We start from the raw sequence: 21566 nt of genomic DNA, 5'->3' as shown, positions 1-21566 counted from the left end.
CCTATAATTCACACAAACTTACCACTTTCCTCATTTTCTTGCTTAAGGTTATTGTGGACCGTATTATCTATCGCACTGGGCCACTTCTGCCGTCCTGCTTATTGCCGATTCAACCCAAACAGCCCATGTCCGTCATTCTATACTTCCAACAACACATTCTTTTGCTATGAGGTTTCTTCTTGATCAGAACTTCCACGTCTACAAGGCGCAACATGCTCCAAAATTTACACAACAACACCTCTCCACGATAAAAACCCTCTCGGCCAACTATGTCTACAACAAATACATCTCCACAACAGCAGACATAATACCCAAGTATGACAGCGTTGAAGATGTGGAAATCGGGGTCAACGCAGACAGTATCAGCCAAGGTGACCTTGAAGTGACCTACGTTACAATAAAACACGGTTCCTCGTCTCAGATGGCGTGTTTTGTTAGAGATAACGAGACTATTTTGGCATTGCTCAAGTCGGGGGCACCGGAGTTTTTGGTGAATCTACTTGAGTCCTTGGATTTCGATCAGCCTCTTCTGTTAAGGCCTCAGCCTGTGGGGAGCGGGGGAATCCTGGCATTGGTCGATGCCATGGCGCCTGTTTTGGCTGTAGATCTGGGGATCATGGGGAATATTGATATAACGTTTACGCCGAGAGAAAAGCTAAAGAAAGACTCGCTTAAAGAAATCTTGATTAATGTGCCGAGAAAGGACTCTTGCCGGCTATTGGAAGGGTCCGATAGACCAATGCATACTTTGTCGTTGTGGTTGACCAAAGCCACGAGCGTGAAGTTCAGAAATATGGAAACAAAAACATTCACGAGTGATCTCATTTGCATTTCCAAAAACGGAAGGATCCGCCTTATAGGCGATCACATACTAGACGATGACGCTGCTACACAGTTGGTGACTCAGGTTTGTCGTGCTTTGGCGTGAATTGAATCTATGTAAAAATCATGATGACGGTCCATAAGATGGACGCGGTCACCACAACGAAGCCAGTCCAAATGATACCCAGATGGGTCGCGGGCAGGTGACGGAGCCTTTGAAGATTAAGATTGATGCTGATCATGCTGAAGATAAGGGCAAAGAGGAATCCAAACACGAGCATAATGAAAACAAACATGTTATTGGCATCACTGAATTGAACCTCCTCCTGCTGAAGTCTGAGAATGCCAAATATAATGCCAAAATTAATGCCAGAAATGAAAAGCGATGTAAAACACAAGGTGAAGTAAATGAAGGATAGTATGGTGTCGTAGTCATGCACAAAACGGACTTGGTAATCGCTTTCGTTGTTCAAGTACAGTGGTTCCTCGTCAAGCGAATCGTATCTAAAGACGCTTCCATTCTCAGCGTCTAGAAGACCCTTCTCTTTGTGCGAATAGGAGAGTCTTCTAAAAACACGGAATGATCTGAGGAGTCTCATCTTCGACCTAATAAAAGACAAGATAACGTTATTAAGGAACGAATCATCCAAGTCACTGCTATATTGTAGGTACCAGTAGTAATTCTCGTCATCATCGTCCCCAATGTTTTCAAGTGCGCTTAAGTCGTTCATACGCTTGACATAGTCGGGATCAAACAGTTGATACAGTCTGACACTGCTAACGTTCTTATCAATCGAATTTCTTCGCTTGGGCAGAACGCTACCTCTAGCCTGAGGATCTAGCGTGTTCTGTAAAGAGGTACATGACTTCAGTCGGCTGAGAATGACTCGAGACTTGTCTTGAATGAGACCCTCGTCAAAGACATTCTGATTGTTAACGTATTCCACGTTCTCGTAATTCTTGAACAAATTGATATTCAAGATTTGCAGGTAGTGATTATTCTGCTCCTCAGGGATATAATTGAAGTAACACGATCTCATGTAGTCGTACAAGTTGAAGTCTTTGAAGGGATGAACCAAAGAGTTGAGCAAAAGGTTTTGCACCTTGACAGGCAACTTCTTGAGGGTGATTGATCTGTACTTGTTGACAAGCTGATTGCCCTCGATAGTTGTTTTAAGCGACTCCTGGAAATTGTACAAATTGGTGCCGTTGCTGTGAATGCTGAATTTGTTGAACGGGAAGGGATCCATGTGGCCTATGTCAAACAGGATACGAGAATCGATTTCATCCAGTGTGAAGATGTTTTCATCGAGGAGCATGTAGAAACTGTCTTCATAGTCTCTATTGTCAACGGTGGAGGTGGCATTAGAAGTTTCAGGAAGATACTCGCTTCCGGTGGTCAATGGTGAAACCGAAGCAGAGGCACCTTCGTGACCAGGCATGCCATTATGCTGACTAGCGTTTTTATGCAAAAAGAATCTCGTTCTGTCAAACACAAGCTTGAGAGACGGTCTCAAGTTATTCCAGACCAAAGCGTTAATGGTGAGCTTAGTCATAGCCGTTACCTCATGCGAAGAGAGATACTCAGTCAAGAGATTTTCAGCCTTGATTTGAGTAGCGTCATCTTCTGAAAGCATATACTGAAGGAGGGCCTCAGCAACAAGATTGGGGAGGCAGCAATAGGAGTACTTCCTCAAGCCACCGGTGTGGACAATGAGAACAGAAGACTTCTGGTGCTCGTGGGAGACAATGTACGAAGGGTTCTGGTCCTCTGAACCCTGGGTCAAGTACGTCACAGACATCTTGGAAGGGCCCTTGAGTTTCTGGAGGTTGAGAACCACATCAATGCAAAGGGCAAGATCATTTCTAGAAGTAGTGTCCTTTGGAAGCAAGGAGTGCAAAGCAAAGTTCTTCTTGAGATTGCTCACAAGGTCAAACTTGGCGAGTTGGTCAACATTGTAGTCGACATGAAGGTTTTCATACAACGAAGACTCTTCCGAAGCAGCTGAAGCAACATTGGTGCCCACGGAGGAGCACGAGGCCGACTTCTTGAGCTGGCCCTGAGGTGTGGCGTAAGTGTACTTGCGATGCATGGACAAATGGATGCTTCTTGACTCTCTCTCAATGTCCTCTAGAAGTGCTGCTAGCTGGGATGTGAGCGGAGACAAGTCAAAGTTGACAAAGGAACGTGGGTTGACATGGAGGTAGTGGGAAAGCGATGCAATGAACTTGGAGGACTTGGCCTGGTCCGGGTAGTGCTTGGCGAGTTTCTTGAATATCTTCTTCAAGGCGATCTTCTGCACCAAGATGTACTTTGTGAGTTTCTTGACGGTCACGGAGACGTCGTTGATGACATGGGAGTGGAAGGGCACAAGCTTGCGGTACTTGGCTGCAGCGTCGATATCAGCCTGGAGAACTAGCTCCAAGTCTGTCTTGTATAGCTGTAGCTTTCGCTGAAGCTCGCCCGTCTTGGTCGAGAGGAACAAGTTCACGTAGTCAAAGTTCTCGATGAACTTGCCGTGGAGATTCACGAGAGAGGCCGGCTCTTGCTTCTGCGTGATGCCGCGGATAGACGCTTTCAAGTCATTGTAGTCGATGTTGTAGACCTTCCACTCTGGTATTGATAGGCAAGCAAGGTTCTGGCCAAACTTCATGCAATGGAAGGAGCGGCTGGTGGCTGACTATGGAGGGGTAGGAGATGAGATTGATGATCCGTTCTTGAGGTATGATGGCCAGGGGGCAAAAGTGGGATCCGGAAATAGGAAAAATTGTACCGAAGGGTAGGAGGAAATGAAGACTTTATATACCGCCGCTGCACCAAAACGTACTGCTATCTCAATGACACAATCACTAAAGCTCAATGTACGTTTTGTGCCGCGCGCGATCATAGGATGATTGAGATTCTGCCGCACTGCACCACGTGGATGATAAGGTGGGAGGTTTAGAGAGGATGGAGGGGAAGAAAATCGTCCAGATTGATGGATTCTTCAGGTTTGACTATAAATACGGTGAATTCCCACTTTTCAGAGTGAAGGTTCAGGGTTTTTCTGTGGGGATTCGTGGCTACTGCTTGGCGGGCACACGAGTTTATGCTAAATTGGGTGCAAAAGAATTAGGCAGATTGCGCTTCGATCGCAGGAGCCACCAGCCACCACTAGTCAATCGAGCACGACACGGCGCTTCCTCAAGGGTCCTATTGTGCGTGGGGAGAAGCTTGCATTCGTTGAGTTCAAAGCGACTTTCTGCCTTCTTTTGACAGAACCTTGCAAATTTTCTTTTCCGACATCGCTCTCGTCACTCATTTAGCCTTTGTACTTATATCTACTAGGGCGCTCGTCGGTAATGTACTTGCTCGCCCACACCAGCCACAAGAGGTGTTTTTCACTTTCCTGATTTTCCAAAAAACACTGACGATTATTATTTACTTTCAACGCAGTCGCCGTAATCTTTTTGGTCTTGAACAATGGCCTTCGAGGTTGCTGGAGGTCCCCTCGTCTTATCTCTCTGTGCTGCGGCGAGCAGATCGCATTTTGCGCTTTTTTTTTTTTCAACAGCTCTGCGTCGTTTTGGTCTGCCTACGTCAGAGTCAGGAATCAATTTTATTCGATTGTCTACGTATTGGCACCGTCGAAAAATCAAAAAGAAAAAAAAAAACTTTTTGCTTTAAGCTTCCGAAACTGTAAAGCTTGTTCCGCGGGATGCAAACAATATAAAGCCTTGATCAGCAGCCAAGGCTTGTACTGATGCAATCCGCAGCGCCGACTAGCACCTACCCATGAACAAACTCAGGAGTTCCTGTGATCTTCATTCTGCTTGAAAAGGTTCTGGCTTGTCAGCGTATCTGTTTTGTGGAACTCTTGTCCTCTTCCATTGTTCGCAAGGTCTGGCTAAGCTGGATTGATCGACGAAAAGTCCGTAATTGTGAAGGACGATTATGGTCCTCGGAGGCTTGTTTAACCGCGCTGGCCAAAAACGGAGAACGGCCGGAGAACGGCCGGAGAACGGCCGGAGAACGGCCGGAATGAAAACAATTGCAGGTCTACTAGGATCGGCTAGTGGTGGCTATTTTCAGCCCGCACGGCTCACCTCCAGCTATTGTGGAACATTCCAGGGAGCTACCATAAGCAGGGCTTTTCTGAAGTGATTGCTGGACAATTCCTTTTGGAATATCAACACCTAGGCTTATAGCCGTTTGGGTTGCTGCTTTTGGAGTGACAGGCTTCTCTGGCCATTCAAGCCTCGCATTGGCCGTTACAATAGCTGCAACCCAGCACCCTGTAGATTATGGAGAAGGAGAGAATTACCCCAATATTCATCTTCGTTTTGTCTACGATTTGCAAAGAATGCTAATAAGAGTGACAGTGGTCGTGGTGAGTAGACAGAGGAAATGTAGGCTCGCGATAGCACTCTATTGGCCAGCCACCTGGAGGTACAAAATGGTGACTGGAATGTACTTTCAAAAAAAAGCTAAATTTAAGAGCTTTGAGTTTCCCGGTTTATGCGGATACCATCAACATGTCAGGCGCTTGTGAAGAAAATCACCCCACCATTTAAATTACTCCCAAAGGCCTCAGTCATAATGTGTCAATTCGCAGCAAAAGCATGCAAGCGAACCTGGAATCGATGTCGACGCACGTGACAAGACGACACCCCGCCAGTGATAAGGCCACGAAATGTCCTAAACATCAAGAAAATAATTTCAACTCTTTTGCCCAGTCAACTCTTCCGGCCAAACTGCTCAAGAAAAAATCAAAAACTAAAAAATCCCATCGCTGACATGCCCCTCGATCGTGGGGTAGATGGACCCCCAACCAATGGCCGCGGCTGCAAATCGCTTTACTGATTATTGGCGGTCACGTGAGATCACTCAATACGCTTTTTTTGCAACTGCTGCCCCATGTGCACCACCCATTTGAAGCCTTATATCTCTAGTGCACCCACAATAGTAGCTTTTCCATCTTTTGGCGAACTCATCAAGAATCATGAGTACGCAAACTGAGGCGATTGCCGCTGTGGTGGAGGTGACCAAGTCGGTCAACTTCCTGTCCCAGCAGGCCAAAGCCATTCCTTCCCCATATGCTGCCTTATTGGAAACTCACCAGCTTTTAGCTGGAAATGAGCCATTATTTCATGTTTCTGCTTTCCTTCAGCAACGTGCCGAACAGGAGGCTGCTGAGGAGAGAGAGGGCGAGGCTCCTGCTAAGCAGGCTGTTTCTGTCACTACAGACTCACAGACGCTTTTCCAGAACCTACCTCACTTATCCAACTCAGTGTACAAGTCCAACCCTACGGTTATTCACGTTGAAATCAACGACGCCGACTTTGGCATTGCTGCTGCCTTGACGGACTTGTCGTACCCTGTGTTTGTGTCCCACGGTGTTGCTCATGCTCATAATGTTGCACAGGCTGCCTATGCTGCCGCTTTTGCTGAGCAGAAGTTGGTTTTCCACTTGTATGTGCCTTCCACCGCTACCGAGAAGCTCAAGGGTAAGACCGAGATCGCCACCAACTTGTCCTCGGTTGCTGAGGCTGCCTCCTTCTACGAGGTTTCTCCATTCACCACCTTGAACAAGCTGTCGAAGGCCAAGGACGCCATCGTTGTTTTGGGCCTGCCTTCTGAAGAGTTCGTTGCTGCTGCTTCCAAGCAACAGGCTCTCATATACCGTGTGGACGTTTACCAGCCATTTGACTTGAAGGCGCTTCTTTCTTCCATCCCAGCTGGCGTTGAGACCCTTACATTGGTGGAACAGACCAACAGATCTGCTTCTTTCTCCGCCTTGCTTTTAGACTTCTTTAAAAACTATTCTGCCTTGCAGTCTTTGAAAAACTTCACCAAGGTTGTCGGTGCCAAGCTTGGCCAGTACACTGACGCTACCAAGATTGTCGGTGAGCTTTTGGACAACAGCAGATCTGAAGCTCCAAAGCAAAACGTTCTCTTCGGTTCTGTCTCATCCACCGAGGAGGTCTCTCCTCAGCTGGAGGAGGGTGCCAAGAAGGTCTACGCTTTGGAACAGGCCTACCTCAAGGTCTTGTCTCAAGTCAACGACAAGTCTCACATTTGGAACGATTTTTCCGCTCCATCTGTCGGTGGCTCCTCCAACCCAGAGTTCGGTTTTGGCTCTTTCTTGCATTACGAAGAGCAGCAAACTGCATTGATCAACATTGTCTCTACAGCCATTAAGAAGAACAGCTTCGCCTCTTTGGACAACGAGAAGCTTATCGAGCTTTTAACACTGTGGTTGGTGCTCGTCAAGTCTGGCAAGCCATTCGAGAGCACTCAGGAAGTTGTCAAGCTCTTGAACACCGATTCCTCCGGCGCTTCTCAGCAAATCCTCAACCTCAAGGACTTCTTCGAGGTTAGACCAAACTGGTTGGTTGGTTCCGATGCTTGGTCGTACGACTTGGGCTCTTCCGGTGTCCACAGCGTCATTGCTTCCGGTAAGAACGTCAACATGTTGGTGATTGACTCTGAGCCATACTCCAACAAGAAGTTGGATCTCGTGCGCAAGAAGGACATTGGTTTGTACGCCATGAACTACGGTAACACCTATGTTGCATCCATCGCTATTTATTCTTCCTACACCCAGGTGTTGCAAGCTTTCATTGAGGCCGAGAAGTTCGACGGTCCTTCTGTTGTCTTGGCTTACTTGCCTTACGAGTCTGAGAACAGTGACATCTTGAGCATTCTCAAGGAAACCAAGCTTGCTGTTGACGCTGGCTACTGGCCCTTGTACAGATACGATCCTTCTATCGAGAAGGATGACGACAGATTCAAGCTCGACTCTTCTTCTTTGAGAAAGCAGTTGAGAGACTTCTTGGACAGAGAGAACAAGTTGACTCTTTTGGCCAAGAAGAACCCAGAGCTCCTGAGAAACTTGACTGCCTCCGCTAACAGCGAGGCCAAGAGACAACAAACTCGCGTCGAAGACGAGTCTTTCAAGCAGTTGTTGCAGGGTTTGTCTGGTCCTCCATTGACTGTCGCTTTCGCTTCTGATGGTGGTAACGCCGAGGCCGTTTCCAAGAAGATCAACAGACAGGCTTTGGCCAGAGGCTTGAAGTCTACTGTCTTGTCTATGGATGATGTCTCTGTTGAGGACTTGGGTCTTGAGACCAACATTATTTTCGTCACATCCACTGCTGGTCAGGGTGAGTTCCCCAACAACGGTAAAGCCTTCTGGGATGGCTTGAAACAGGCACAGGACTTGGACTTGACTTCCGTCAAGTTCTCTGTGTTCGGTTTGGGTGACTCGAAGTACTGGCCAAGAAAGGAAGACAAGCACTACTACAACAAGCCAGGTCAGGACTTGTACCTGAAGTTGAAGCTTTACGGTGCCGAGGAGCTCGCTGAATTGGGTCTTGGTGATGACCAGGACCCTGATGGATTCAACACTGGTTACGAGGAGTGGTTGCCAAAGATCTGGAAGGCCTTGGGTGTTGATGGCGTTGAAGGTGTTGAAGAACCCAAGCCATTGACAAACGAGGACATGAAGATTGGCTCCGACTACTTGAGAGGTACCATCGCCGAGGGTCTTCGTGACGAAAGCACCGGTGCCATTTGTGCTGTCGACCAGCAGTTGACCAAGTTCCACGGTATTTACATGCAAGATGACCGTGATATCAGAGACGAAAGAAAGCTGCAGGGCTTGGAGCCAGCTTACTCCTTCATGGTTCGTCTTAGGTTGCCAGGTGGAGCTGCTGATCCTTCTCAGTACTTGAAGTTGGACGAGCTTGCTGACGAAAGAGGTAACGGTACCTTGAAGATCACCACCAGAGCTACTTTCCAGTTGCACGGTGTTGTCAAGCATGACTTGAAGCCTGCTATCAGAGGTATGAACTCTGCTCTCTTGGATACTTTGGCTGCTTGTGGTGACGTTAACAGAAACGTCATGGTGTCTGCTCTTCCAGGCAATGCCAAGGTCCACAGACAGGTTGCTCAGGCTGGTTCCGAGATTTCTGAGCATTTGTTGCCTTCCACTACTGCTTACCACGAGATCTGGTTGGAAGGTCCTGATGACGGCGACAAGCCAGGTTACCAGGAGGCTTGGGAGAACAAGAAGGGTGGTCCAAAGTTGAAGAAGACTATGGTTGCTGGTAACGCTTTGGTCGACCACGAGCCACTTTACGGACCAACCTACTTGCCTAGAAAGTTTAAGATTGTTATCACTGTTCCACCTTACAACGATGTTGATGTCTATGCTCACGATATTGGTTTGATTGCCATTGTTGAGAACGACGAGGTTATCGGTTTCAACCTTCTCGCTGGTGGTGGTATGGGTTCTACTCACAACAACGTCAAGACCTACCCAAGAACTGGTTCTTTGTTCGGTTTCGTTCCAAGAGACAAGATCAACCAGGCCTGTGAGAAGGTTATGTTGGTACAGAGAGATTTTGGTGACAGAACCAACAGAAAGCATGCCAGATTGAAGTACACCATTGACGACATGGGTGTTGAGGAGTTCAAGGCCAAGGTTGAGGAGTACTGGGGTGAGAAGTTTGAGGAAGCCAAGCCTTTTGAGATCAAGAGCAACATCGACTACTTCGGCTGGGTCAAGGACGAAGAGGGCTACAACCATTTCACCGCTTTCGTTGAGAACGGTAGAATCGAGGATACCCAGAGTTGCCTCAGAAGACTGGTTTGAAGACCATTGCCAAGTGGTTGCTCGACAACAAGAAGTCCGGTGAATTCAGATTGACTGGTAACCAGCATATCGTTCTTTCGAGAATTGCCGATGAGGACTTGCCCAAGATCAAGGAGTTGCTTGCCAAGTACAGCTTGGACAACACTGATTTCTCTGGTTTGAGATTGTCCTCCTCTTCATGTGTGGCTTTGCCAACCTGTGGTTTGGCAATGGCTGAGTCTGAACGTTACTTGCCAGAGCTCATTGGCAAATTGGAGACTGCTCTTGAGGACTATGGTTTGAGACATGACTCTGTCGTCATGAGAATGACTGGTTGTCCTAACGGATGTGCCAGACCTTGGTTGGCTGAGGTTGCCCTTGTGGGTAAGGCCATGGGTGCCTACAACTTGATGTTGGGAGGTGGCCACCACGGCCAGAGATTGAACAAGATCTACAGATACTCCATCAAGGAGGACGAGATCATGGACATTTTGTTGCCATTGTTCAAGAAGTGGTCTTTGGAGAGACTCGACAACGAGCCATTTGGTGACTACTGTATTAGAACGGGTGTTATTGCGGAGACTACCGAGGGTAAGTACTTCCACGAGAACATCCCTGAAGAAGCCTAAGCTTCATCGGTGCTCGCACCATACTTATAGCAGCATATTTATTAATCAACATATTCGGTTTCACATTCACGTAGTATTCTGTTCGGACTTGAGCTTTGGTATCGTTGGGGTTTCGTGACGCTCCATTTCAAGCACGTCGGCGATTTTTAGGGGTTGAGCTGTCATGCTAACTTTTCGTAGTCTTCGGAGGACTGACTTTTCACAGCTTTTGCTGACTTTATCTACCTCTTTGTTGAGATAGTCTATGTGATTTGTCTTAATAGCCTTCAAGCTTCGTAGTAGCTCCGCTTTCTCGGCTTTGTTGAGTTCCAAAGGCATGTAAAAAAGGTGTGGTATTGTTATCTTCAGATCATACGCGGTGATATCAACAGTTCACTGCACCACGGTATGCCTTGCCATATGACGACTTTTCATGACATGAAACATTAACAGAAACAAATGATAATGAGTAGAGTGAAGAGATATGAGTATATAAGCGAAATGTTCGAACTTTATTTGAAAGTCGTGCCATAGGGTATACACTGATTTGTGGTTTTCGCAGCCAATTGTTTGTCTGACACTCTTAGTGCCCAAAACCATAAAAGCGGCACTTACAATTGAACAAGTTTTTTTACTTTAATTGGTAGCCAGCAACATTCAATTGATATAGTCACTTAAATTTTTCACTGAAATTATGCTTCAGTCTATCCCGGATCACTTCTTTGTTACATTCAAGACCTTGCAACACTACCAAAGTTTAGAACGAAAATTGACGCCATTCATTATTCTGGATGATAGCCACCTAACCAAACATCAAAAAATTTTCCAATTATCCTCCACCATAATTGAAAATGTGGTACATCAGTTGAATACCACCTCCACTTCTTGACCCTCGCACGACTGTTGCCATCCATACTCAAGATCTCATACGTCTCTATCCACACCAATCAACCTAACAAAACACACACACATCAGTCCATAATGGTTCTCGAGGCCACAATGATCGCAATCGATAACTCCGAGTACATGCGTAACGGAGATTATCTCACAACTCGTTACGATGCTCAACTTACCGCCACAGAGTTCATCTTCCAGAACAAGCTCAATTCCAATCCGGAGAACACTGTGGGATTGCTCTCATACGGAGGCTCAGGTCCACAGGTATTGTCTACGCTAACTACAGATTTCGGTAAGATCTTGTCTGGAGCTCATGGTACTAAGATTGACGGAGAGAACCACTTCTCCAGCGGCATCCAGGTGGCTGCCTTAGCATTGAAGCATAGACAAAATAAGGTTCAGAGTCAACGAATCATTGTGTTCGTTGGCAGTCCTCTCAAAGAAACAGAGAAAGAGTTGGAGAAGTTAGCGAAGAAGATGAAGAAGAACAACGTTGCGATTGACGTGATCAATTTCGGTGAGGAAGCCATCAACACAGCAAAATTGGAACGTTTCCATGCTGCAGTTAACAATCATGATAACTCTCACTTGGTCACCGTGCCTGCGGGCTCCCGTCTCTTGTACGAGGTGATCGCATCCTCTCCAATTTTGGTGGAGGACGGCTTCGACATGGAAGGCGCATCCGGTGGCGAATTCTTTGGTGGTATGGACCCTAACATGGATCCTGACTTGGCATTGGCATTGCGTCTTTCGTTGGAAGAGGAGAAGCTGAGACAGGAGCGTGAGGCAGCAGAGAAGAACAAGCAGCTGAGTAACTTAGACATGATAGACGAAGACGCCGAGTTTGAAAAGAAAGACGATAAGAAAGGTGATGATAAGACTAGTGAAAACTAAGAAGCTGATGTCACACCCGCATTTGTTGGCTGTAAGGGTAATAATAGCTCTCGCAGGCACTGAGAGCTGTAAAAACCTGACGTGTCTACTTCAGCAATCGTACTTGACGTGTTTTGCTGACGGTTCTAGAGGAACGTGGCACACGAGGCATTATTAGATGCATTTACGGTTTCCCTATCGAGGTGTTGTCATGAGACCTTCCTCGTGCACTTGCGTTTTTGGTATTCTTGAGTCATAGCATAAACACGAAATGATGAGCACAAGAAGCTGTGGTCACTGTGTGGGTGGTTTTGTCTGGAATTGTCTCATTGTGCTCGAGGTATATAATCGCGGTCGACGGTTTACTCTTTCATCCTTTTTGTGAACCAGACCGAACAACAAATATAAATCATACTGCTAAGTAAGGAATACCGGTACCTTTGTCAACTGTCAAGCCCTCAAAAAGTAGGAGAAGGGAGAATCGAGAGGAGAGAAAGTCTGCAAATAATGATCAACAGTTGTTGATAGCACCTTATGAAGTGGCCTCCACGAAGCCAATCGACCTCACTGTGTCACAATTCTTGGACATGTACTCCAAGGTATGTATTGTTTGAAAATCATTTTAATCTATCTAACTGTTAGGGTAAGTGGAATTTGTCCAAGGTGCCATGTCCGCCATGTTTCAAGAACAAAGGGTTGATGGCAGCGCCAGAATGCTACTCTGAGAGAAACAGAACAGCTGAAGTCCAGTCATATCTTAGCCTCAAGCATTGGGATGACCATGATCTTTTCAAGCCCATATCATCAAGGCTCAGAAAGAAGCATCAAATGACTGGATTCACAATCTCGTTGATCCACAAGTCCAAGGTTTTATTCAAACATGAGACAAGGATGAATTATCGAGAAATGCCACGGAATGTATCATTGGATTCCCATAGTCTTCTTTCCAAAGACTATTTCTACTTGTTAGACGCTAGCAAGGACTGGAGAACTGCAAACAGTCCTCTAGTGGTGGGCAGGCCCAATATTCGGTTGTATTGTGGTGTCAGAATCATGAGCTCCAAGAACGAGCCTCTTGGAGTTATATCTGTGTTCGACATTAATGCTAGGAAACAATTCCTGGAGGACATGATTCGTGATCTTCATACTGCTGCCCGTGAAGTGATGAAGATTTTGAACACGCCGTACGATGATATCCTTGAGGAAAGGAAGCAGTCAATAGATTCAATCGCACCTCAAAAAGCAGCCAGCGATGTCGAAGAGGAGTTGAAGCAGCTCTCGATCAAGTTGGGTAGGGCCACGAGTACAAATTGTGCAATGTCCGTATTTGAAAGAGATGGCTCTGGAGCTCCATACTCGCAAAACCACCATTTTGCTCTGACCCTTGGCGACGACAACGAGGACATCATGCGGAGTTGTCTTGACAAAAAGCAGAGAAGAAGCTTGACTAGGATGCTCTACCGAGTGGGGTCTTTGACACTGGCCGCAGATATGCTTTGCGAGTCTTTGGCTGCCAATCTTAAGGCTGAATTTGTATTCATTGTGGAGATTAGATCAGCGGAATTGTACTCGGTATCTAGCGAGTACTTCCCAAGGGCCACACCAAGATTGACGCCGAGCTGTTCAAGTATGCTAACAAGCTTGTCAAGAGCAAGCGTATGATGGAGGAGACTGACCGAGTGCTGACAAGAGTTTTGGGAACATTCGGCAACGGCTACCTGACTAGTAAGTCCGATCATGACCTTTTCATCAAGGCATTTTCCAGTGATTTTGGTGTCCATTATCTCAATCCACGCCGCTCTACCAGATTTAATAGTGGCTGCGTGCTACCATTTTATCGGTACAATTCGAAGTTAGTGAAGAAGTCAAGCAAGAAGCCTGACTCACAGACAGTTGATTTGTACTTGCGGGCAGGAGGTTATTTGGTCGGCGTTATGAGCGAGTCGAGTGAGAAGGGACAAATGCTGCAGGCCACTGTCTCCAAAATCTTTGACCACGCCAGCGTTCTCCGAAAGTTGTATATCACTTGATAGGCTTCACATACCCATTTCACGCATAGCAGCAAGCTCTGCCTCGTAGTCATCTTCCATTTCCTCGTCGGGCGCAAATTCGTCGTCAAACAGATCTTTGGCCACCGAATCTTGGACTGGATTGGAGGGTCTCTCTGCGTCAAGGTCCTTATCGTTGTCACCAACAAAAAGCCCATTGGAATCTGAGTTATTGACGTTCATGAAGCCCCAGTCTCCATCATCTTCTTCCAAGTCCAGGTTGTTGTTTTCCGTGGGTGCTGGTGGCTCTGGTCCAGTGTATAAATCATCGTTGTCAAGCTCAGTAGGTGGCTCTGGCTCATCTTCCCCTTCGACGATAATGCCTTTCTCAATCTTGAGCTTGCGAAGCTCATTATCTAGTAGACTTCTTCTGTACTCCTTGATTCTGGCGGACTTGTATGCTCTTATCATACGAATGCAGTCATTGAAGTTGGCTCTGGGAAGAAACCATGGGCCCAGAACTGGTAAAACTGGATGACTGTACCAAGGTTCTCGCATTCAGCTTCAACTTTGGCTCTCTTCGCAGCCAGCTTGGATTTTTCAGTCTTGAGTTTCTCTTGAAGCTTCTTGTCGTTTCGTTTGATCGTGCGGGAGAGCTTCTTGTAGTTCTTGGTTATCATCGGAAGACCTCTGGTTGGATTGAACATGAGTTCATCTGTGATTTTTGGGATTTTGGACACCCTGCCCAATTTCATGGGCTTGTCGAGCCCAATGAGTCCTCTTGTGCTTCCATGAGAAGAGTAGTAGAAACGCGTAAACAGAGCGCGATCACCAGTAGTATCTAGTACACGCCATACGGACCCCCACAAAAACTTCCTATTGCAAAATGATACTACACTATCCATTTTTCTTATAAGAATAAAAAGAATAAGGCGATGATATAATCGAGCCAAATCGCTTATTGTTCATGGCTGGTATTGTAGAAAATGCCTCTAGCAATGGCTGCAAAATGTGAGGCTGAATCAGTTTCAAACAGAGGTACATCCAGCTATATTGGCTAACACATACTTCGAATCACTTCTGCGTGTTCGATCATAAGCTTTTTTCTAAGAACGACGTGGCTAAATATAGACATCACAGATCAAGGTGTACCAAGGGAACACCGTTGGCATGGCAACCAAAGAGCTCGTTTGACCATTGAACCCTAGCTATATACATCTCCTCGTTAATTCCTCACAGGATGAGTACCTAGAAGGTCTACCGCTGGGCCTTTCTGCAACAATCAATAATCTGCCAACATGCTCCATTTATCCGCCATTCTCCACCGGAACCAGGTAAATCCGTAGCCGAAACTAAAAATTCAAGCCTCTTTTCTCGGCACCAGATCGAGTAGAAGGTCCTTCCTAAGTAGTCTCGCTTTGAGACCATTTCGGAAAAATGCGAAAGAGCGCTGGCTTTGCAACCACTTTAGCGAGACAGGAAACGCATTCAAACGGCTCTAGACCATACCACGATGAAGCCGTGAAAATTAACGAAAAGTGCTTCGAAACTACACAGTTGTGATTGGTGAAAATGTAGCAGTATCAGCGTTTTTCAATTAAAAATTGTGTGCCATAGAAGTTGACTCGGCTCCTCGGCTGGGGAAGCCTCGGGACCGGCTCAGTAGAGTCCGGAGCAGCCGTATATATATTCCTGGTAAGCTTCCCAAAAATTATCCGGAGCTAGAACCGTTAGATCGCACCACATTCCGCTTTCTCCCGGCTGAAACAGCCGCCGAGCCGGCCACTAATAGTCTGAAACATGGCGTTGCTGAATCTGCACCAAAACGGGTGTTTCGCAGCCAAGGTTATACCACAATCGAAGCACAATATAATACAGTACAAATATAATACAGTACACGGCGCCGGTAGGCAACACGAAATTGATTGAGGGGCAAAAGAACGCCTTTTTAAAACACTGGGTCATCCGCTTGATACATCACTACATGCCCCAGTTAGCGTTTGGCCTAGTCATCTCCAGAGCTTGTTCTGCACAGTCGCACTTATATACCAAGCCAAGAGACCCCGTCTTTCGTTAGTACCACCTTTTCTTCATGCTCTCGCAGTTGGCGTGGCCTTTACTGGTGCTACACTTGTGGTTCCCACTCCTACTATCGGCAAAGGCGCTCAGCCGACCTGCCGAAAACATCCAGTTTTTGCTCCATTACTGGCTCTGGTACTTGGGGCTCACACACGTCCAGTTCTACCTCCAGCTTGCTCCGTTCCAGGGCTTGTTGACTTGGCCATTGCCGTTTTCAAGATATGGCTTTTCTACGGCCACGGTTGCATCTTACTATCGCGTTTCTACCTTCCAAAGGCGGCTTTTGCAACCACAAGTTGGTCCTCAGTGGTGGACATGGAGGCGGCATTTATAGACCCTACCGTCCTGGCTTTCGTGGTAAAGAACCCGTGTTCCAGAGTACCATGTCAGTGCTTGAGAGGAGCGGGATCGCCCGCTTTGCTCTGTCCTTGTTTGCATTCAACCACGAGCTTTGCCGCCTGGTCCTGTGGCCCAAGAGACCCCTGTGCCTCCACCTCGGTGTCGATTTCTTTTGCTACATGGACCTGCCACGCGAGCTAGCGCAGCGGTTACAGCTGCTAGAAAGGTTCATCTTTGGGATCCGTTCGGCAGTTTCTCCAGCCGTCTCACCTTCACAGAAAGTGTCTCGACTGACGTCCAAAGTCGACTACAACGACCGCAATGAGTTCTACTCTCCCAAGCGGGAGTTTTCTCCTCGAGAAGTACACTCTCCAAACCGCTTGCATACCCTTAGTCCCACATTCCCAGAGAATAACTCACCGCTAGTGAGGAAAACGAGACGGAAGCCCCCGGAGGAAAGAAGAGTCCGCAGTGCAAGCGTGGGCAGTATTGACGACCTGGCGTTGCCATACCCGCTTGAAACAGCTCCTGAACGGAGCGTCTCCGAGGTGATTTTCAACAAGCGATAGATGCCATCCCATATACCCGGCAGAACCGGCCATGACACCAGACCGAATTTCAAGCCAATTCGCCATTTGAGCTGATACGCCACATGGTTCTTGCCAGAATACATCCTTGACCCATAGTGTTATTTAGGTTGATTTATAGATATAGATTTCGCGTACAGACCTACACCTCTTTCGCAGCTATCGGATCTTCTTACTCCATGTCTCTCTGTGAGTACCTCCCAAGATTGGACTCGATCCTGGTAAAAATCCTGCTAGGTGATGATGTCGAGCCAACAATCACCGAAATTGCTTTCGTGAAAACCTCCCTTGTTGTGGTCACGAGAACAACGAAACACACAGTGAAGCTACCTGTGGAGAACAGGGATCATCTCAAGGATGCCAAAATCACCCAGATTCTAGCCAAGGGAAGCATCCTTCTGCTACGTGTATCGCTCAACAGATCACAGGATCCTGCTTCGTTCACGTCATTGTCGCTGTCGAAAACCCAAAAGTGGTCAGTCAGTGATCTCGTGAGAACCCCAAAGGACGCCAACAATATCAACACGTTTTTATTCCTTTGCGCCTACTGCAATGCCACAGTTGTCGATTCTCGTGACAACAAGTATGCTGATATGCCTCTGGAGTACTGGCATGAACTCATGGACTTTTGGCACTGCCATAAACCACACCAGAAGCATCATGAAAATCACCTGAAGAACTATGGAGCTATAGTGCCCAAGGACAACCACGTGTACATTGGTGCATCCTACCTATTTTTGAAGAGAAGCTCTAGTGGGTGTTTCAGCTGCAAGAGAAATCTTGGTGAATTGACCAATGATACCGCCAAGCTATATAAGTGGAACTTGAAGCTTCAGTATGGCGACATTACCGAGTCATTTCCGCCTTATGCCTACTCCTATTATGCAATTCTAGATAGGATCAACTCCGGAGCGCTTAGAAAACTACAAGTCCAATGCGATAACGGAGCAGTTCGCCTATGGATCCTTAGTGTTGGACTCTCAGTCAGCTACGACAGCTACGTTCTCGATAAGGCGCTCAAAATATTGTACACGGATAAAAAAGACCCAGAAACGGAGGTGCTTGACGTTCCGCTGGAAGTTTATGATAGTCTAATATTTGTTCTTAGGGAGTCTACGTCCTTGCTTCCCGAAAGTGAACAGACAGTGCAGATGGACGAAGCCTTCAAGGTGGGCTTTCTCGCTCCAGAGATGATACCTTCATGATCAGACTTTGTTCGATTCGAGGATCTCCTTCACGGCCGGCACAACTTGCTTCCTGGATGCCTTGATGTTGACCTGATTGAACACCTCGAAGTGACGTTGCTTATTGACATTATCGATCTCTTGGGTAACGGCATCGCCGCCATAGACATCGCCATTGAGCTCCAATGAGTCAGCGAACTTGGGTAAGCTCTGAAATTTACTCTGCTTGGTGCTAAAGGCGAACTCTCTGGTGTATTCGTCGTTCTCTTTCTTCGTGTACGACGTGGTAATGATAACAATGTCAAGCCCAAATTTACTCTCAATGTCATCCAATGTTTTGACAATTTCATCGGCTGTGTATTTGGTGGTGATCCACTTGATCGATTTGGCCAAGGAGCTGAAGCCCACATTGACAGATTCGCCGTGATTAGTGAAAGTAAACTGCTTATAATCCTTACGCAAAATGTCATAGAAGGAGTACCCATCCAAATCCTTCTTGGCTTTCTTGAGCTGCTTAAACAACGCGTCAATTGGAGAGTTAGCAGCATCAAAGGCCTGAATATCACCCAGAAGCAGCTTCTTGTACGCCGCAAACGCCTTCTCATCGTCACCTTCTACTTTATGAGACATATTGGTGGTATCAATAAGGAGGGGACCCAAAAGGAGCCTGACAGCCTCGTTCAGAACCAGCTCTGGCTGCTTCTCAGACCAGTAGTTAAACACCATCAGCGAGCAAGACCCATTTGAGTGAATGATCCTGGGATCAGCCTGATGGAAGGCATCCTCATCAGCGTGGTGATCAATGATGGCCTTGACGTCAATTCGTCCGGCTTTGTATAAGTGTATCAATTCCTCACCCTGCAAGTTGCAGTGGTCCACAAGAATGAGGTCGACCTTCTTCGAATTACCATCCAGGTACGCCTTGAGGTCCTCTAAGAAATACAAATGCTTGTCTTCAATACCATGAGAGTTAAGCAAAAGCTCAATATCACGTCTTAGCCTCAATTCGTCACGGGGAATGTTGACAAGAGGCAAGTATGGCTGGTGATCGGGATATTGCTTGTTGTAGAAGAAAGCATATACAATGGCACTAACCACAGAATCCATATCAGCCAGCTGATTACCGGTTACAAACCGGAGGATTTGGGAACGGCCCGCCAAGGGCTTTATTTGCTCAAGAAATGCTTTGATGGACATGTGGGTTTTAATAGTACTGTATGTCTACATGCGAGCACTCGATGACTATATGATGATTGTACTGCGCAAAAAGCGCCTACTTAGCGTAGTGGAACTTGATATCGAGCCACTGTCTCTTCTTGACTTCCTCAGCGGCCATGGCAAAGTGACCGTAGGTCATGGCTCTCATGTACCAAAGGAACCAAGCGGTGCCGATAACCACGGTAACAGTGGCACCAATGAGTCTGACCTTGTCGATGGCTGCTGGAGGCATGCCCTTCTTGTTGTGGGCGGTCTTGTTGGTACACAAGAACTCAACAGCACCACCAGTAAACAAGGCCGCAATAAGGTGGGCAGGAAGGTAGTGGTGCAAGAACTTTTGTCTACCCATCAAGTAAAATGGGAAGTAGTGAGCAGCCCAACCAATGAAGAGGAAACCCAATGTGTTGTAGAGTCTTGATCTGGCCTGAGGCGTGATGATCTCGTGGGCTCTTCTTTGCGTAACAAGGTCAGCGAGAACAAAACCAACGTAGACAGCGAGGAATCCAACCTGAATCCAGAAACCAATAACGTTACCGATGAAAAAGATCTGTTTTCTGTTCTCATTGTCATTCCAGAAAGACACACCGGAAACAGCAAGTGGCCAAGCGTCTGGCTGCGAGGCGAATGGATGCTCAGACGACAACTTGTTGTTGTGAACGAACATCAAGCCTTGGAGCTCCCACCATTTCTTCAAGAATGGCATTGTCTTCACCTTCTTGGGAGTAAAGTGATTTCTTGGGTCTTCTTCCTTCAAGTTGACAATGGTGTCGAAAGTCCAGGTGTTGTCCTTATCCTGAACCTTCTTGTTACCACTCACTTCTTGGTGCTCAAGAGCCCAGTCAGGCAACACTTCGTCATCGTGAGTCCACATAGCGACCACGGTGTCGACGTGCACCACTCTCAATGGAGTAGCCTTGGTCTTAACGAGAGCTCTCTTGTTCTTGTTGTTAGCCTCGGCGTAACGCAAACGGAACAAAGTCTCGTTGTATCTTGACTCGGCCACTTCGTTGTGAACAACCACGAACTCTTCGTTCGTAGAAAGCAAGGGAGAAGCAACGTCGTGGGTCAACAAGAATCCACCAGTACCAACATGTCTGAATCTAACCACATCGTTGGTGTAGACAGCTTGGTTGTTACCGACCTCCTTTGTTGGGATAATTTCCCACTGGGAGTTGGCGTCCTTGATCTCCTGTCCTTCTTGGTCGTAAACACAGGTCACTTGCTGCAAGTTCGAGGAGATTCTACCGTTCTCGTATCTCAATGGGTATGTGAGGTTGTGAGAGTGCAAGAAAGCCTCAGTTTCCTTGTGCTGAACAGTAAGAATGTCATGGTAATGAACAGCCTTAGAGTATTTTGCCAATGGGGATTCCTCCAAAGTCTCTTGGAAGTCGGAAGACATGAAAGCGTCACCTGGACCAGACTTGGTCAAAATGGCAAAATGCAAGTAGAACCAGAACAAGTAGATGGTGAATGGCAACACGATCAAGGAGAAGAAGCGGGCAAGGAAATGCTGAGCAAATTCCTCGAGCGACAAACCCTTTTTGATGTCAAGGAGGATCCACAACTCATGGACCACAGCGATACCAATCGTGAAGTATGTGAAGACACCGACGTACTTGGTGGAAATAACACAGGATAAAGCCACACCGGTTGAGAGCAACCAGATCCACCACCATTTAGTGAATGGCTGGCGACGGTATGTGGAAAACTTACAGTAGGTGAACATAGTAAGTGCAACACTGAGAATCAAGGTAGCGTCCAAAAGGATCAATCTCGAGTCAATGATGTGAGCATTGTCGAACAAAACAAGTGCAGAAGACAAGATACATGCGGAAACGGTGAATCCAAGAGTCTTCATGGTCAAGAAGATGACAGGCACGACCAAAGTACCTTGGACGGCCAGGAGTGATCTGTAGGCCAAATAAGGCACATTGTTCTCAACGTAGTTGTCACCAATGTTCTCAAACTTGAAGGCGCCATCATAACCCACTAACCAGCCAGCAAATGCAATAAGGAGCTTGGCGAATGGTGGATGCAAATCGAAAAAGTATGTTCTCTCGAGGTAGTAGGAAGCGAATTTTCCAAAGTGCACCTCGTCAAAAACCACTTTGGCTGGATGACTAAGAAGTGTGAATCTAACGGCAGCAGCGGCAACCGTCAAGACAGCCATGGCAATCCAGTAAACATTGTCAGACTCCTTTCTGGTGCTGATCAAAGTCGTTTTCTCATCATTCTCAATGGAAGCGGCAACAGTCTCTGCCTGTGTAGGAGTGACAGAGCCAGTCTTCTTCCCTCTCTTTTTCAAATTCAGAGACATTGTTGGGAACAAGCTTCAAGAAGTGTCTTAGGCAGT

The 21566-nt window shown here is 46.9% G+C and overlaps 9 protein-coding genes across 9 annotated transcripts; 5 read left to right on the top strand and 4 right to left on the bottom strand. All coding sequences in view use genetic code 12, as the record gives it.

Moving 5' to 3' along the window:
• Positions 1-166: 166 nt before the first annotated feature.
• Positions 167-819, top strand: CXQ87_003310 (uncharacterized protein; the record flags this gene model as incomplete). The annotated part of the gene is made up of 2 exons (XM_025481791.1): positions 167-691; positions 736-819. 2 exons carry the CDS (start codon positions 167-169, stop codon positions 817-819), a joined length of 609 nt encoding a protein of 202 aa, XP_025336409.1.
• A 116-nt stretch (positions 820-935) lies between these two features.
• On the bottom strand, positions 936-3476 carry CXQ87_003309 (uncharacterized protein; the record flags this gene model as incomplete). The annotated part of the gene is made up of 1 exon (XM_025481790.1): positions 936-3476. One exon carries the CDS (start codon positions 3474-3476, stop codon positions 936-938), a length of 2541 nt encoding a protein of 846 aa, XP_025336408.1.
• Positions 3477-5804: 2328 nt separating this feature from the next.
• Positions 5805-10069, top strand: ECM17 (sulfite reductase (NADPH) subunit beta; the record flags this gene model as incomplete). Its single annotated transcript, XM_025481789.1, has 2 exons — positions 5805-9407; positions 9440-10069. The coding sequence occupies 2 exons, from the start codon at positions 5805-5807 to the stop codon at positions 10067-10069; spliced, it is 4233 nt and encodes a 1410-aa protein (XP_025336407.1).
• A 960-nt stretch (positions 10070-11029) lies between these two features.
• On the top strand, positions 11030-13631 carry RPN10 (proteasome regulatory particle base subunit; the record flags this gene model as incomplete). Its single annotated transcript, XM_025481788.1, has 5 exons — positions 11030-11813; positions 12305-12417; positions 12461-13390; positions 13414-13593; positions 13626-13631. The coding sequence occupies 5 exons, from the start codon at positions 11030-11032 to the stop codon at positions 13629-13631; spliced, it is 2013 nt and encodes a 670-aa protein (XP_025336406.1).
• Positions 13632-13854: 223 nt separating this feature from the next.
• Positions 13855-14561, bottom strand: CSM3 (Csm3p; the record flags this gene model as incomplete). Its single annotated transcript, XM_025481787.1, has 2 exons — positions 13855-14259; positions 14280-14561. 2 exons carry the CDS (start codon positions 14559-14561, stop codon positions 13855-13857), a joined length of 687 nt encoding a protein of 228 aa, XP_025336405.1.
• Positions 14562-15898: 1337 nt separating this feature from the next.
• CXQ87_003305 (uncharacterized protein) lies at positions 15899-16793 on the top strand (the record flags this gene model as incomplete). The annotated part of the gene is made up of 2 exons (XM_025481786.1): positions 15899-16144; positions 16182-16793. 2 exons carry the CDS (start codon positions 15899-15901, stop codon positions 16791-16793), a joined length of 858 nt encoding a protein of 285 aa, XP_025336404.1.
• Positions 16794-16990: 197 nt separating this feature from the next.
• On the top strand, positions 16991-18016 carry CXQ87_003304 (putative polyadenylation protein; the record flags this gene model as incomplete). Its single annotated transcript, XM_025481785.1, has 1 exon — positions 16991-18016. The coding sequence occupies one exon, from the start codon at positions 16991-16993 to the stop codon at positions 18014-18016; it is 1026 nt and encodes a 341-aa protein (XP_025336403.1).
• A 29-nt stretch (positions 18017-18045) lies between these two features.
• Positions 18046-19192, bottom strand: CXQ87_003303 (exopolyphosphatase; the record flags this gene model as incomplete). The annotated part of the gene is made up of 2 exons (XM_025481784.1): positions 18046-18068; positions 18112-19192. 2 exons carry the CDS (start codon positions 19190-19192, stop codon positions 18046-18048), a joined length of 1104 nt encoding a protein of 367 aa, XP_025336402.1.
• Positions 19193-19268: 76 nt separating this feature from the next.
• Positions 19269-21530, bottom strand: PMT4 (dolichyl-phosphate-mannose-protein mannosyltransferase; the record flags this gene model as incomplete). Its single annotated transcript, XM_025481783.1, has 1 exon — positions 19269-21530. One exon carries the CDS (start codon positions 21528-21530, stop codon positions 19269-19271), a length of 2262 nt encoding a protein of 753 aa, XP_025336401.1.
• Between the last annotated feature and the right edge of the window lie 36 nt (positions 21531-21566).

The sequence above is a fragment of the Candidozyma duobushaemuli genome, assembly GCF_002926085.2.
Source record: "Candidozyma duobushaemuli strain B09383 chromosome Unknown C_B09383, whole genome shotgun sequence".
Classification (NCBI taxonomy): Eukaryota; Fungi; Ascomycota; class Pichiomycetes; order Serinales; family Metschnikowiaceae; genus Candidozyma; species Candidozyma duobushaemuli.
Note: the sequence above shows the minus strand (reverse complement) of the source record. Positions and strands in the feature narration are given on the sequence as shown.